Source organism: Sciurus carolinensis, chromosome 10, assembly GCF_902686445.1.
Source record: "Sciurus carolinensis chromosome 10, mSciCar1.2, whole genome shotgun sequence".
Taxonomy (NCBI): domain Eukaryota; kingdom Metazoa; phylum Chordata; class Mammalia; order Rodentia; family Sciuridae; genus Sciurus; species Sciurus carolinensis.
In genome coordinates, this window is record NC_062222.1 from 106,683,463 (window position 1) to 106,698,893 (window position 15,431).

At 34.2% G+C, this 15,431-nt stretch overlaps 1 protein-coding gene and 1 non-coding gene across 2 annotated transcripts in view; both read right to left on the reverse strand.

Annotated features, from left to right (window-relative positions):
• Positions 1-15,431, reverse strand: part of Slc30a9 (solute carrier family 30 member 9) — an 85,409-nt gene that overhangs the window by 30,418 nt on the left and 39,560 nt on the right. The window contains exons 8-10 of the mRNA XM_047566109.1: positions 11,869-11,936; positions 8,992-9,094; positions 864-919 (exon numbers count right to left, since the gene is read on the reverse strand). Of these exons, the coding sequence (XP_047422065.1) occupies positions 864-919; positions 8,992-9,094; positions 11,869-11,936 (227 nt within the window). The remainder of the gene's footprint in view (positions 1-863; positions 920-8,991; positions 9,095-11,868; positions 11,937-15,431) is intronic.
• Positions 10,214-10,339, reverse strand: LOC124995163 (small nucleolar RNA SNORA38). The gene has a single exon (XR_007110638.1). It is a non-coding gene; the product is annotated as a small nucleolar RNA SNORA38 (small nucleolar RNA).

Genomic DNA, 15,431 nt, shown 5'->3' on the forward strand with positions numbered 1-15,431 from the left:
GAAGAAACTTTCATAAAAAAGTTTAAAATTTTTACCCTCTGATTTTAATCTTTGGCATATAACAATCGTTAGGAAAAAACTTTTGGAGATAGTAAAACATTATAATGATGTGTAATGCGCAGACTACAGAACTAGTTGTTCTCCATATTAGCTTACTGATAATTATAGCATATACAAAATGTTATTATTTAAAATAGGAGTGCTTGCTTTCAAGTAAGGAGGCATTTATAAAGTATAGATATGGACACCTTTATGGAAAGAAAAGTGCATTTTTTTTTCCTAAGACTGATAAAATTCTATTAATAAAGATTTTAGATGGTTGTTAGAAGAAACAGGAACAACTATCAAATAACTGATATGATTCAAAATAATATTTTAAGAAGTATACTCATTTTCAAATACATAATTTTGAAATATTAAAATATTTTAAAAATCACAATAAAAGGATTAAAATAAATATATATTTAATGAAAGGTATCAGCAAAACTTTAGACTGGGCAGCCTATTAGTCTAAATTTGAAATATGCTTCCTTGGACCAAAATAAAAGAGAACTCTTAAGGTCCAAATATTTGCTTTTTTAATCATCAAATGTGGAAAAGATCTTCGTGCTATGTTGCAAAGCATTAAAATAATTTAAACTCCATATTCAAATTGTACCTTGAATTTACTTAGGCACAACAGTAAGTCCTGCATTTTAGATACTACACTGGAAAAAAATGGATGGGATACATTGGATCTTTCAAACACTGCAGATAAATAAATTGCAGGAGGTTTCTGAAATTTAGTTCCTTTGATTTCAACAATTTGTCACCAAAAAAAAAAAAAAAAAAAAGAAGAAGAAAAAGAAAGGCAATATTCTTACGGATGAGTAGGATCTGGTGTTTGAACAGACTTACTGATGCCCAATGCTAGTAAACCCTATGGAGAAGAAAGAAAAGTGTAATTAACAAGTGGAAAATATTATATGACTAAGCCAATTTGGAGGGTGCAAGATGACAATAAGAAAACTCCCATAACATATGCATGTCCAAAGGTGCAGCAATTTTGATTTTCAGTATTCAGAAAAATAAATGAACCCAAAGGGGTTCAAAAATGACATTGTTTATAAAGATAAAAAACAGGAAAGCAACTTTAAAATCCATCAGTTTGGGAAAACAAGTGATAAACCTTAAATTACTTTTAAAACACTTTAAAAGAATGTGGATGGGGCAGAGCTTTTTATACTGACATGGAAAAAGCTTCTAGACATACCACAAAATGGAAGGGGGTAGAAAAGCAAGTTAGGCAGTAGAGTATAAAACAAACCATGTTCTGTAGTTTTTATAAACTACTTATAATATAAAGCGCAGAAAAAGGTCTGAAAGATACATTTAACTGTTTATAACTCAAGTTTGATTAGGATGGACTGTAGTATCTGATTTTTTACAAGATGAATACTTGTACAGCTGTATAAAAAACTGAGAAGTTTAGGCAGTATGCACTGTGTATACATGCATATATTTGTAGTAAAACTGTAAAACCATGCACAGGAAATACATCAAGGTACACAGGGCACTGATTATCTGGTGAGCAGAAGGGAAGGAATAAAAGATGAAGAACGTATTATAACTAAGATTATATATCTTGGCTGGTGGAGTAGCTCAGTGATAAGAGTATTTGCCTAGCATGTGCTAGGACCTGAATTCAATTCTCAGCATGCAACCACCACAAAATTTTATTTCTTAAAAACCAAAAACTATGCCTTTGCGCCATGTACAAACAGAGAAACAACATGTATCCCATTTGTTTACAATAAAAAAAAAAAAAACTAAACATGGTAAATTGCTAACATGTGTTTAATCCTAGTTGCCAGATTCCCAGACTCTCCCTCACTTCTTTAATTTCTGAATTTTATATATTGTTAAAGAGTTATCCACTGGAACCTCTCAATATAAGTATGCTTGCTTACAGTAAGTCTTGTCCATTCTACTTTGATGTGATTAGAAATCTATAAAAATATCTAACTTATTAGAACTATTTGTTTAGTAAGAAAGCCTCTACATGAATGCCCTATGTAATTTTATTTGACTGATTCAGGACCTTCCTTTTTTTCAGTATAGTACCAAATAATCAGATATATAAGGCTTCTAGATAACCAAATTCCTCATAGATGAGTCTTCCTTAAAAATTATGAAATATATTTTCATAATAAAATTTATAGAGAATAAACTACCTTGAAAATGGTTAAAACAAATAGACACTGGATTTTATGTTTTGATATTGGAAATCCTACCATAAATACATGGAATATTACAAGTTTTTTTTTTTTAACTGAATTCCCAAGGAAAGATGGGGTAAATTATCTAAAATACAAATGATGACTCTTCAGTATTTAAACAAAGAGAATGAAAGTAAATTAAAAGGAACATATAAATCTCTTAAATCTGTACATTAAAAGTGATTAATTCACATCATGCATATATGTGTATGTATATAATATAAACACACGTTTATAATATTTATGAAATATTTCATATAAGTATTTGATCATTTTAAAATCCTTAATATTTGGGTTGTCTACATAATGAAGTCTGGGATATCAATAATTACTTTATAAATCAAAACTTGTGCCACCTGTGTTATTTTAAAAATCAGACATCGTAGCTCATCTGTAATCCTGTTCTCCCTCAGAGGTAAGACAGAATCATAATAATGTTGGGTTAAGTGTCCTTCCAGACTTTTCCCTGCACATTTATCTCTCACACAAACACCCCTCACCTGTTAATGTATATATAACTAATACAACATCTATTTTGTTTACAACATAGTACTAAGATCTAGTGGCTAAGAAGCATCATCAGGGCTCACTGCTCCATAATCAAACCTTCCCTTAGACACTCCTTCATTACTTTACTATACAAGCAGCTGTTTAAATGCTGACTGGGCTGATCTTTCTAGTTGTTTTATGTGCATATAAAACAAGACAAAGAACTGTGCCTTCTTCTAAACACTTACTACAGGGCTGGGATTGTGGCTCAGTGGTAGAGCACTCGCCTCACACATGTGAGGCACTGGGTTCAATCCCCAGCACCACATAAAAAAATCAAAAAAATAAAGTTACCAATTTTCAATTTTCATTGAAAATTTCATGGGAGTTAATATTAAAAAATATTAAATAATGTGCTGCTAAATAATTTTAGCAGAAAAATTTTCAAAACAAACTATCAAAGAAATTGTGAAACTAAATTATCATTAGAGATACAGGTCTACTTTAAAGCTGGAGGTGTTCTGTTGCTCAAGAAGTGAACGGCATAAAAATACTGCAAATAATTAGATTTTCAGACATGTTATTATAGATATTAAAAGGAACAATTTTCAAAAGGATATGAGAAATACAATTTCCATCTACTGTGTGAGGCCTAATTAATATCTATTTCATTGAAGCCTTTTTGAAAAAACTAAGTCATATTCTTTACTCAGGAATACTCAAAGCACTTGATACCACATGGTCTGAAACTTTTTTTATTAATGTATGTACATATAAATAAAAATATGTATGTACATATATTTTAGTTGTTTAGTTTTCTTTATTTATTTACATGCAGTGCTGAGAATCAAATCCAGTGCCTCACACATGCTAGGCAAACACTCCACCACTGAGCCACAACCCCAGCCTTGTTTCAAACTTTTATTTACCTCTTGTTTATTCCTTTAAAAAAATTCACTTCTTTTTCTAGTTACAGAACTAATACTTGCTCATTTTAAAGAAATTTAAGCAGTACAGGAGAGGGTACTATTTAAGAGGTTGGAGCACATTTCAGACTATCTATCTATCTATCTATCTATCTTTTAATTTATCCATTTTTTATACTGGGTATTGAACCCTGGGATGATTTATCACTGAGTCACATCCCAAGTCCTTTTTATTTTGAGACAAAGTCTTGCTAAATTGCTGAGGCTGGACTCAAACTTGCAAGCCTCTTGACTCATTCTCCCACGTTGCTGGGATTACCAGTGAGCAGTCAGCTTCTATGTTGCTTTTGTGAATATGTTTGTGCCAGATTTCAGAAAAGGAGTGTGCATGCTTAAAGATTTGATCACAGTTTACATGTCTTTTTGCACTTTTTTTTTTTTTTTCCCCCAGTACTGGGGATTGAACACAGGGCCTTAAGCACTCTACCAACTGAGCTATATACCCAGCCCTGCACTTTATTTTTCTAGCATACAGACAGAGAGATGGATAAAACAAATCAAAAACCTGACAGACCATTTCGATAAACTCAATTCTTCCATTACTAAGCACCAACAACTATAAATACAGGAGCAAATCTATTTTATCTAATCCAAATCTATTTTCTCATAAATGTTTTAAGGTAAATTCCAAGCATCATACCATTTTGTCTTTAAAAATTTTGACTTTAAAAAGGACTTTTAGAAAATAAAGGCAGATTATATTTTGAAAAATTAATACTAATTCTAATATTAATGTTATCAAATATCTCCTCATAACATTTGTATATATGAAAAATTTTATTTTTTTTAATTTATATTTTTAAGGGGTACTAGTGATTGAACTGAGGGGTACTTTTCCACATCCCCAGTCTTTTTTATTTCTTATTTTGAGATGGGTCTTGCTGAGTTGCTGAGGCTGACTCAAACTTGTGATCCTCCTGCTTCAGCTTCATGGGTTGCTGAGATCACAGGAGTGCACCACTATACTTGGCTTGAAAATTTTTATTTTTGAGGAAAAAGTGACATGCAATGAAATATACAAATTCTAAGTTTATAGTTCTTTGAGTTTTAACAAATGTGCACAGCCCTGTAACATATTCCTATCAAGACAGAATCTTTCCATACATTCCCAAAAGTTCCTCTATGTCTCTTTTCAATCTTCCCCGACATCAGAAGCAACCATTTAAAAAAAAATTTTTAAATCAAAAATTAAAGTACAAATTTTATCATAAGTATTCTTTTGGGGTCACCTTCTTTCAGTATAGGAATGCATACATGCTACCAACTAGGTAAGTAGTTCATTCTTTTTTATTGCTAGATAATATTCCATTGACTGATTATACTACAATTTATTGATGTTGATGGGCCCTGGGTTGACTCCAGTTTTCTGGACATTATATGTAAAGCTGCTATAAATATTCTCGTACAAGTCTTTCATGGACATTCATTCCATTTCTCTTGAATAAATACTTAGGAGTAGAATTGCTGGGTCACAGGGAAGTTATATATTTACAGAAAACTGCCAAACATTTCAACAGTGTACCATTTTACCCTCACCAGCATGTCTAAGAGATACGGCTGCTCCATAGCTTCACTAACACTTGGTTGTCAGGCTTTCTAATTTTAGCCACTAGAGTGGATGAATAGAGGAGTCTTGCTGTTGTTTTAGTATACATTTCCTGTGACTAACAGTGTTATTAGCACTTTCTCATGTATCTACTGGCCACCATTCATGTATTATTGTGAAATACCTGTTCAAAACTTTAATCTTAAAAAAAATTGAGTTATCTTTCATTACTGAGTTGTATAAGTTCTTTTAGACACCCATCCTTTGTCAGATATATGTTTTGAGACTATTTCTCCCAGTCTATAGCTTACCTTTTTAGTTTTTTTGTTTGTCTATAGAAGGACACAATGCCTTTATTTTTATTTATTTTTATGTGGTGCTGAGGATTGAACCCAGTGCCTCCACATACAAGGCAAGTGCTCTACCACTGAGCTACAACCCCAGCCTGCCTTTTTAGTTTCTAAAGGGTATCTTTTAATAAGAAAAGGTTTTTCATTTTCATGAAGTTTAATTTGTAAACTTTTTAATTTTATGGTATAGTTTGCTTCCTACTTGCAAAAATCTATGCTTACCCAAGGGCCTAGAAGACATTTTCTTTTCTTCTAGAATCTTCAATTTAGCTTTTATATTTGAGCTATGACCCACCTCAAATTTGAACACAGTATGAGGTAGGGTCAAGGTTCCTTTTTTCCCCATCTGGAAATTTTCTAGTCATGTTTGTTAAAGAAGAATTTTAAAAAGTTTTCCTTTCTTCCCTGAATTGTATTTGGAATCTCACACAAAAGTCAACTGGTGCTGGGTGCAGTGGCACACACGTATAATCCCAGCAATTTGGGAAGCTGAGGTGGCGGGAACACAAGTTCAGGTCAGCCTCAGCAACTGAGAAGACCCTTCTCAAAATTTAAAAAAAACAGAGGTAGGGGATAGGGGCAGTGCACCGCTGAGTTCAATTCCTAGTCCCCCGCCCCCTGCAAAAAAAAGTCAACTGCCCATGTAAATGAGAATCTATTCTGTTTCATTTGTCAATTCTTTCTGCCCCCCGCCCCCCCGTCCCCTAATAGTGGGTACTGAACTTTGACTACTTTATCACTGAGCTACATTTCCAGTTCTTTTTTATTTTGAGACAAGTCTTGCTAAATTAAATTGCACAGGTTGGCCTAGGTTTGTGATCCTCCTGCCTGAGGCTCCAAAACTGCTGGAATGACAGGTCTTTGACACTATGCATGGCCACTTCTCTGTCAATTCTTATGCCAATACTTCATTGTCCTAATTATTAAGCTTTATATGTCTTGAAGTTCTCTGAATTTCAAGACTGCTTTAAATATTCTGGATTCTTTGCATTTCCATATAAAATTTTGGAATTTACTCAGCTTGTCAATTTGTATGAAAAGCCTATAGGGATTATAATTGGGATTGCATTAAATCCACAGATCACTTTAGGGAAATTTGACATATTAATCCCATGGCATCCAATCCATGTAAACACAGTATTACCTCTTCATTTCTTTAAAATCTTTTAAAATTTTTCCCAATTTATAATCTTCAGTGTAAAGATTTTGTACATCTTTTATATTTATTTTTTCAAAGAGAAGTCTTTTTTAAAATATTTTCTTAGCTATTGATAGACCTTTATTTTATTTATATGTGGTGCTGAGAATCGAACCCAGTGCCTCGCACACGCTACATAAGCGCTCTACCACTGAGCCACAACTCCAGCTCCTTTTATTAGATTTCTTATTTAATATTTTGTTATATTACTAATGGAAAATTTTAAAAGTCTCATACTCTCATTGATTTTCTGGTAGTAGAAATGCATTGATAGCTGCATATTAACCTACTATACATACTGATAATAAATGTTAAACCAACCTTACATTCCTGGAATTATATTCACTAGATTATACTTAGTTTTAAATAGTATTAGATTTAATTTGACTATATTTTAAAGATTTTTACAAGCATGTTCCTGAGGGATACTGGTCTCTATATTTTTCTTTTCTCTTGTAATGACTTTATAAAGTTATGGTACCAGTTGTGTCAGCCTCATTAAAGGAACTGAATTGAGTAATTCAGTTCTCTATTTCTGAAAATCTGTGTACTATCATTATTATTTCTTCCTTAGATGTTGATCAAGTTCTCTTGATACTATCCCATAGGTTACTGTGGATTTCTTCTTCTTTTTTAGTTTTTTTTAAATCTCTGGTTTTAGTATGTTTTCTACTGTTACAAATTCAGAACTGACTGTTTTCTCTGCATTATCTAATCTGCTATTAATTCTATAAAGTGAAATTTTTGACATTTTTCTTTTTAGCTCTTAAAAGCCTCAGTGTTTTCCATACTTCCATTTTTCTTCTCATTATGTTCACATTTCCTTTCAATGCAAAAATATTGGTAATAACTGTTTAATACCCTTGTCTGCTAATTTGATCATCTGTCAGAAAAACTGTTTAAATGACTGATTTTCCTCCTGATTATTGGAGTCACATTTTCCTGCTCCTTAGACCATCTAGTAGGTTTGGTTTTTTTAATTGTATGCTAAACACTGTACTCGTAATACACGTTATACTGAATGTTAGAATTTCCCTGTCTTCCTTAAAGAGTGTGGGGCTTTGTTTTGGCAAGTCATTAAAGTGTCTGCATATCAGTTTGATCCCTTAGAGCTTCTAGGGAGGTTTGTTAGGAAGAGTTCTATTAAAATAGCCTTTACAACTAAGGATAATTTATCCTCTACTCTTATGGTCTGAGCCTTTTGTGGACCTGGGTATCAATGGGGACTCTCTTATCTCATTTGTCAGAACTTGAATGTACTTTAGTCCTGTGTGATGCTCTAGGAATTACTCAATTTACTGCTCCATGGTGGTTTCTTGCCCAGACTAATGCCTACACCTTGCACATGTGTAACTTAACATTCAGCAAAGACTCAAGGAAATCCCCATAAAGACTTCCACAGAATTTGTCTTAAGTAGTTCCTTCCTCTGTTGAACTCTGCTTTGTAATGGAGCCACTTCAGATGCCCCAAACATTCATTTCTGTATTAATTCAATGTGACTGTTATTTCTCACTATTTTATATCTTTATTCAAAAAAACTTAATTTGTTGACTCTTACAGAGATTAAGAACTCATATTCAGATACCAGATTTCTACTCAGTAAGAATCTCTTCTATAAAAACTTGTAACCAAACACATTCCATTGTTGGGATGTTCTCAAAGCCTAATGATCTGCTTTAAAATATGATGACCCTCAGTATTACTGGGAAATTAGTTCCAAGATGCCTCAAGGATAAGATCCTTGGAAAACAAGTCCCTTATATAAAACAGTATGATTTGCACATAAATTACAAACATCCTCTCATTTAAAAAATCTCTACATTACTTATCATTTTTATATTACTTACGCCTAATACTGTGTAAATGCTATGTATATAACTGCTGAGCTGTTTAGGGAATGACATGGAAAAAAGCCTATACATGTTCAGTACTGACACAATTTTTTTTCTGAGCATTTCTGGTTCAATCTTAGGATATGGAACCCATGGATGTAGAATCACAGATACAGAAGGCCACTTGTACTTAATCACTCAGAAGTAAAACAATTTTCATTTTATACCATAAACCAAATACAGGAATCACTGTCTTTAAACCTATCAACTTTCAGACTAAAGCTTAAAAATGTACTTTAAAATTAGTAAGAAAAAAACCTTTTATCCTCACCTGGTTACAAGTATCAGATAATGAGTGTATAGCTTCTGAGAACATACTTGCTGAACCCGTATAAATCCAGGCAAGAAATTTAAAGAAGCAGTTTAAACCATTGCTAGGAGAGAGAGAACAATTTAGTATAGGTTTAGATTAAAAATTTCCACCAAAAGTTTATTTAATCACTATGTCCCATTAAAAGTAAATTTAAAAGAAATTATTACCATTCAGATAATAAGAGTACAAATCTGAAAAATATAGTTTATGGTCCATTAAGTACTCATAAGGAGGTCTGATATGTGTAAGCAATTACTTAAGTGTATTTTAAGAATGTGAGAGAAAAGAGGGTGTTCTGCATTTGGACAAGATGAAACTTAAAAGGAAATTTAGTGTTTTAGGTAGGTAAAAGAGAATCTGCACTTGATATTAACCAGTAGTCCAGCATTAAAGACAAGACTTTGGTAAGCGTCTGTGAAGCAAGGAGATGATAGAGTTGAGGACAAACCTCGATTATGTAGGTCAGGGTCATACTAGAAGACCCAGATGTTAAAATAAAAATGGTTTTCTCTGAAAACTAGGGGCTCAGATTCCAACAGTAAGGACTAGCATAAATGATATCAGGTACTATGCTAGTCACCTACCATGCTATTTCTAACTCCGTAATACAAATATTAAAACCCCCATTTTATAAATAAGGAAACTGTACATCTCTAGCCTCCAGCTATCCTTTCCCCTTCCCCCTCCTTCACTTCAGCTACTTTTTTTTTTTTTTTTTTTTTAAATGCTGGGGAATTGAAACCAGGAGCACTCTACCACTGAACTGCATCCTAGGCCTTTTTATTTTGAGACAGGGTCTTCCTAAGTTGCTGGGGCTGACCTCAAACTTGTGATCCTCCTGCCTCAGACTCCCAAGTAGCTGGCATTACAGGCAGAGGCCACCAACCTCAGCAGATAACTTACTGGGGGAAAAAAAAATCTCATATATTCTTGTGGTCTCAGTTTTCTTCACTTTATACTAAGTCTTTGATTCACTAAACAATGTCTCCTGCCTTCAACATCCTGTTAGATTGCTCCTATCAATACCAACAACTATTCCTTGTTATTCAAGCCCTAGAAACATGTTATTACTTTACCTCTATTTGTCACTTTTGAAACTCCTGGCTTTCTTCCTACCCTGTTCCTCACTGCTCCTCTCTCCCTTGCAGGCTCTTTTTCCTCCACTTTTTTTTTCCCTTTTCTATGTGGGATGATTGATCTTAAGCCCATGGGAATGCCCCCCAGACTTCTCCAAATCCACATTTCTTTGCCTCCAATTCTTATGTATCCAAAGACAGGGAACCAAAGGCACAACTTTGTAGGGGGTTTTCCTCTTCCTATTTCTTAAATGTCAGCATTCTTCAAGGATTTTTCATGAAGGCTTTTCTTTACCATACAGGTACTGTTCCTCATGTGATCTCAAGTACTCCTGGGCTTTAATTATCATTTGAGTATTAATAATTTTTTAATTCTTTTTTTTTTTAGATTTTTTTCAGTTGTCAATGGACTACTAATAATTTTTGAACCTAGTTCTCCCTCCTGAGGTTAGACCAATATACATTAACAATAATAATTAAGTATATTTTATACACTAGGTACTATGCTTATACCAGGTTATAGCTGTTATATATATTCCTCCAAAAAGGATAATTACTATCACTATTTTACTGGCAAAAAAAACTGGTCCTGTTGACACCTGGCCTAAGGATACCTCAAACTAAAATATTTTCTCTCCTCCTACTTAGCCCTACTTCCTAACATTTCTCTCAGTGAATGGAGCAATATTTACCCAACCATCTAAGACAGAAACTTGGGCACCATCTTTGACCATACCTTCTTCGTACCTACAGAACCCATCTCTGTCTCCATGTGCCCAATAATGACATTATCGTCTCGTTTATATTATTGTAAATGCCTTCCTCTAGTTTAGTGTCCCCCTGAACCTTACAGAATCATGTATTATATCTATATGTCCAGCTCTTCTCACTGTTTCTGATACTTATTTTTAAGAAACAAAAGAACTAGTGAATTATAGAATTAATGCTTTTAAGTTGCTTGGGGCCTTGCTAAGTTGCTGAGGTTGGTTTGGAACTTATGATCCTCCTGTCTCAGTCTCCAGAGCCACAAGGATTATGCCACTGTGTATACCTGAGCCTATGCAGCTTAAAATGGATTGATCAGCTGGGCATGATGGTACATGCTTGTAATCTCAGTGACTTGGGAGGCTAAGACAGGAGGATCAAAAGTTTGGGGCCTGCCTCAGCAAATTAGTGAGGCCCTAAACAACTCAGTGAGACCCTGTCTCAAAATAAAAAATACAAATGACTGGGAAACAGAGCTCAGTGATAAAAGTGCCCCTGGGTTAAATCCCCAGTACTGCCCCCAAAAAAGCAGGGGGAATCAGCAAAATGGATAAAAGGTAAATAATGTAACAGGAATTAAGACAGAAAAAAAAAAAAAGAAAAAATATCAATAATTATGTTCTTTGAATGTAACTGGAAAAAACAAACACAAATATATTATTCTTTAGTATCTGTAACCTAGTTGGTTTACTTATTCAAAAAATAACCTTGGCCAATTTAACATTTTTAAAAAGATCCACCAATTCCAGTGAAAATAAACAATTTTCAGACAGCAACTTCAATCTTAAGAATATTAAAAGTACACAGAGCACAAGCGTGAATGCCTGCCTCTATGGACTCATACTCTTCCCCCACTGCCTTACTACTAATAATACAAGCTTGTCTGATTCCTCCTAAAACAACATGAACCTCTGACTCTGTAGCTCACATTCAAGCATACACACATTAAAAATAATACATTTCTATTTTTACCAGTTTATTTTTCAGTACTTACATGCAAATGGCAACCATCACCACTTTTCCTGGTCCCTTAAAGAACACTGATGCTGTTCTGGAGCGTGGCTATAAAAACAAAAACAAAAACCCTCCAAAATCTCCCACAAAAGCACTATAACTGGTGACTCTGACACAGTAGAAATTTCTCTTCAATCAAAACCCCTCAAAAACTACGCTTTACTTATTTCTTTTCCCCCAGAATTTCCTCCTCAAAAATGGGCAGATGGAAATTAAAAATGCAACTGGAAAAAGACCTTAATTGTTTTCCCTGTTAATTCATGCCATACTTACTTCCAGAAAGGATCTGACTGGGCTACATAATAAAGTGATAAAAATATATTGAACTAAATCCAAGTACTCTACAAATTCTGCATTTCTTGACTTTAACTTTTCAAAAAGGAACAGCCAAAGCCAATGACTCTGCTATTCTAACTGAATTCCTGACTGTTCTCTCAAGACAAAAGACCTCGACTGAAAATAGTGTGTTTAATTCCAGAACAGAGCAAAGGAAACAAAGCAAGTAGGGAAATATTCAGGGGAAATATTTTCTTGAGCTGAATTTTCTTTTGCTACTCTTTTCCTTTCTTTGACTATACTTTGTTGTGTTTTTTTCCTCATACTTTTACCTCCTCCTGGAATGCTATTACCATACACTGCAATTTATTCTCTTCCATGTCTAGCCAAGTGTCACCTTTTTACCTAAAGCCTTCCTTGATAATCAACACAGAAATACTTTGCTACAAATTTATTATTGTACTTTGTATCTTTATTAAAGTATTTTATGTCTTCCCTTCCACCATTTAATCAGAAATACTTATTGTGTAACTACTACATGCCATGGCCCAGTTCTAGATGCTGGAATATGACAGTAAACAGGATGGGAGTTCCTGCCTTCACAAATCTCATAGATCCCGAATGCCGAACATCAAATAGTAATGAATATAATAGAGTAAATTAAAGAGAAGTAATATGGCAGTGGGTGGGGAAGAGCTGTTTTAGCTAAAGTAGTCAGGGAAAGAGGCTCAATTATGAGATGAGAAAAACTGTGAAAAGATCTGGGGAAAAAAATGATTGAGCAGAATATGCATTAAGTCCAAAGAATGGAACAGAAATAAACTTGGTTTGTACAAAGGGCAAAAATAAGACCAGTGTGGCTGAAGCATGAAATGCAAGGAAAATGGGAGGAACTGGGGCCAGAGACTCTGCAGACCATAATCAGGAGTTTGAATTTTATTCTAGCAGGCGGTGGGGGAAGGCCCTTAATGAATCACTCCCCTCCTCCTACTGGCCTCCTGAGAATGAGGTAGGTAAACTGATAAACTTGTGAGAGAATACTGGGCATGCTTAGTTCTCTCCTTTATTTTAGGATTTGGTACACATTCCGTTCTGTTCTTCCCCAGATCTATACTGAAGAAATAAGGGAGCAGGGAGCAGGCTACAGCTTACGTGATAAGTCCCAGAAAGAAAAGCCTTTAAAATCTAATGTACTGAGGCTTGGACCCTTGAGAAAAACAAATAAGGGTGAAATCTGAGGTTTTTAGAGGGGTCATGCCAAGTGAAACTTGGTTCTTGGTAAGTTACCATAACTTATGGCAATTTTGTCCCCTGTAGGCAGGCCCCAACAGGTCTTGAATAGAAATAGAGGCCCAGACTACTACAACTTAAATTCTATAGATAGAAGTTGGTCTGATATTGCAGAGAAAACTGAGAAAAGATTCTGATTCAGGCATTAGGGAAGCAAAATGTTTTGTTTTGTTTTGTTTTGTTTTGTTTTTTTTGGGGTGGGGGGTGTTTGTTTTGCACCTTTATGGTGTTTTCACCCAGTTCTGCAAGCCAGGATTTTAAAGAACATTTTCTAAATTCTGTAAGGACACCACAGCAAAAGGCCCTGCCTTGAAAAACAGTGTGAACTGTCTACACTTTTTGAAAAATATGTAGTATTCACCTATGACAGGTAGAGTTTATTATTTTATGATGTTATTTATTACTTTCTAATGCATCCACTTAGGACAAGTTGAAAGCTGCTGGTTCCACTGTATTGTAAGCACAGGCACCACAGTAGGCAAGTGTGCAGAGATGCAGAACATGAAAACCACGGACTCCCTGTGGCTTGTGGAGTTGTTTATTAATTTTATGGTGGGGCTAGTATGGATACATTTTTAATAACTGTGTGCTATCAAAACAATAAAGATTCAATGACTGTTTTGAAGGATGTTTTCTCTATTAATGGTAAAATACATGAAGAAGTGAAGTCTTGATTAAATGGCAATCACTGGACTTAAAACCTGTGTTTTATCACATTACCACCAAGAATGTTATCTGGAAACCATCAACTGGCTGTACAGCATTGTGTGATCCAATGTAGGAGCTGAATTACTGTTCCTCCTTTTATATACCACTACTTAGCAATGGTATTCCAGCTTTAACATTCTATGAGTCTTAGAAACTTGACTCTTGAATGGCAAGATAATGTTAGATGCAGAAGATCTGATTTCATTTATGATATAAGTGGTGCAAGAGTTCAGTATTTTAAGTAAAAATACTTTTACACACACACACTCTCTCTACCCTCTACTTTAACAAAGTTTTAACATCAGAACTTTTCTCTTGGGGAAAAAAATATTCCAGGGCTTGACTTTGATATACAGATTAATCTTGTACCTGTATATGAAAATGGGGGGGGATAAATGGAATAGGAAGAGGGGAGGGAGGGAAGGGATAATAGCCAAATTATACTGTTATACTGTGTACTGTGTGCATTATGAATAAGCAACAACAAATCCCATTAGTATGTGGGAAGAAAAAATAAAATAAAATAGAAAAACAGGAATTAAAAAAACAAAAAGAAAAACAGTCAGTTACTCCTAGTTCTGTACTGAACAACCTTCAAGACTAACAGAAGGTGGTGCACTCCTATAATTCCAGTGGCTCAGGAAGCTGAAGACAGGAGGCAAGAGTTCAAAGCAACCCTCAGCAATTTAGTGAGGCCCTAAGCGACTCAGTGAGACCCTATCTTTATATAAAATACAACAAAGGGCTGGGGATGTAGCTCAATGGTTAAGTGCCCCTGGGTTCAATCCCTGGTACCAAAATAATAATAATAATAATAATAATAATAATAATAATAATAAATTTTAAAAGGCTAAGAGAAGGAATTACACAAAACAAACCTTGTCTGTGGGGTTTCAACTTGCACTTAGATTTGTAAGCTATAAACTTTGATCTTGGTTCTAGATTTCTAAGTTCTGCTTATTGATAAATGTAGCATGTGTGTGTTTTATCATAATAAGAATGTGTTGTATCCTCTGGTTGAGAGAATAATTGTAAAAAATGAATACAAATAACAAAAACATGCTACCTAAGGTAGAAGATAAAGGTTTATTTGGAAGAAAAGTTTGAGAATTTGAGGAAAAAAAGAGAAGAAAGGGAAATGAGATCTTTAAGATCAGAACAGAATGCTACAAAAAGGAAAAACTAAAGAAGATTGTAGAAAAGGGGGAAATGTTGGTAGTAATGAGATCAGAAAGAGTTACAAGGAAGAAAATCTAACAGGAGAATCAA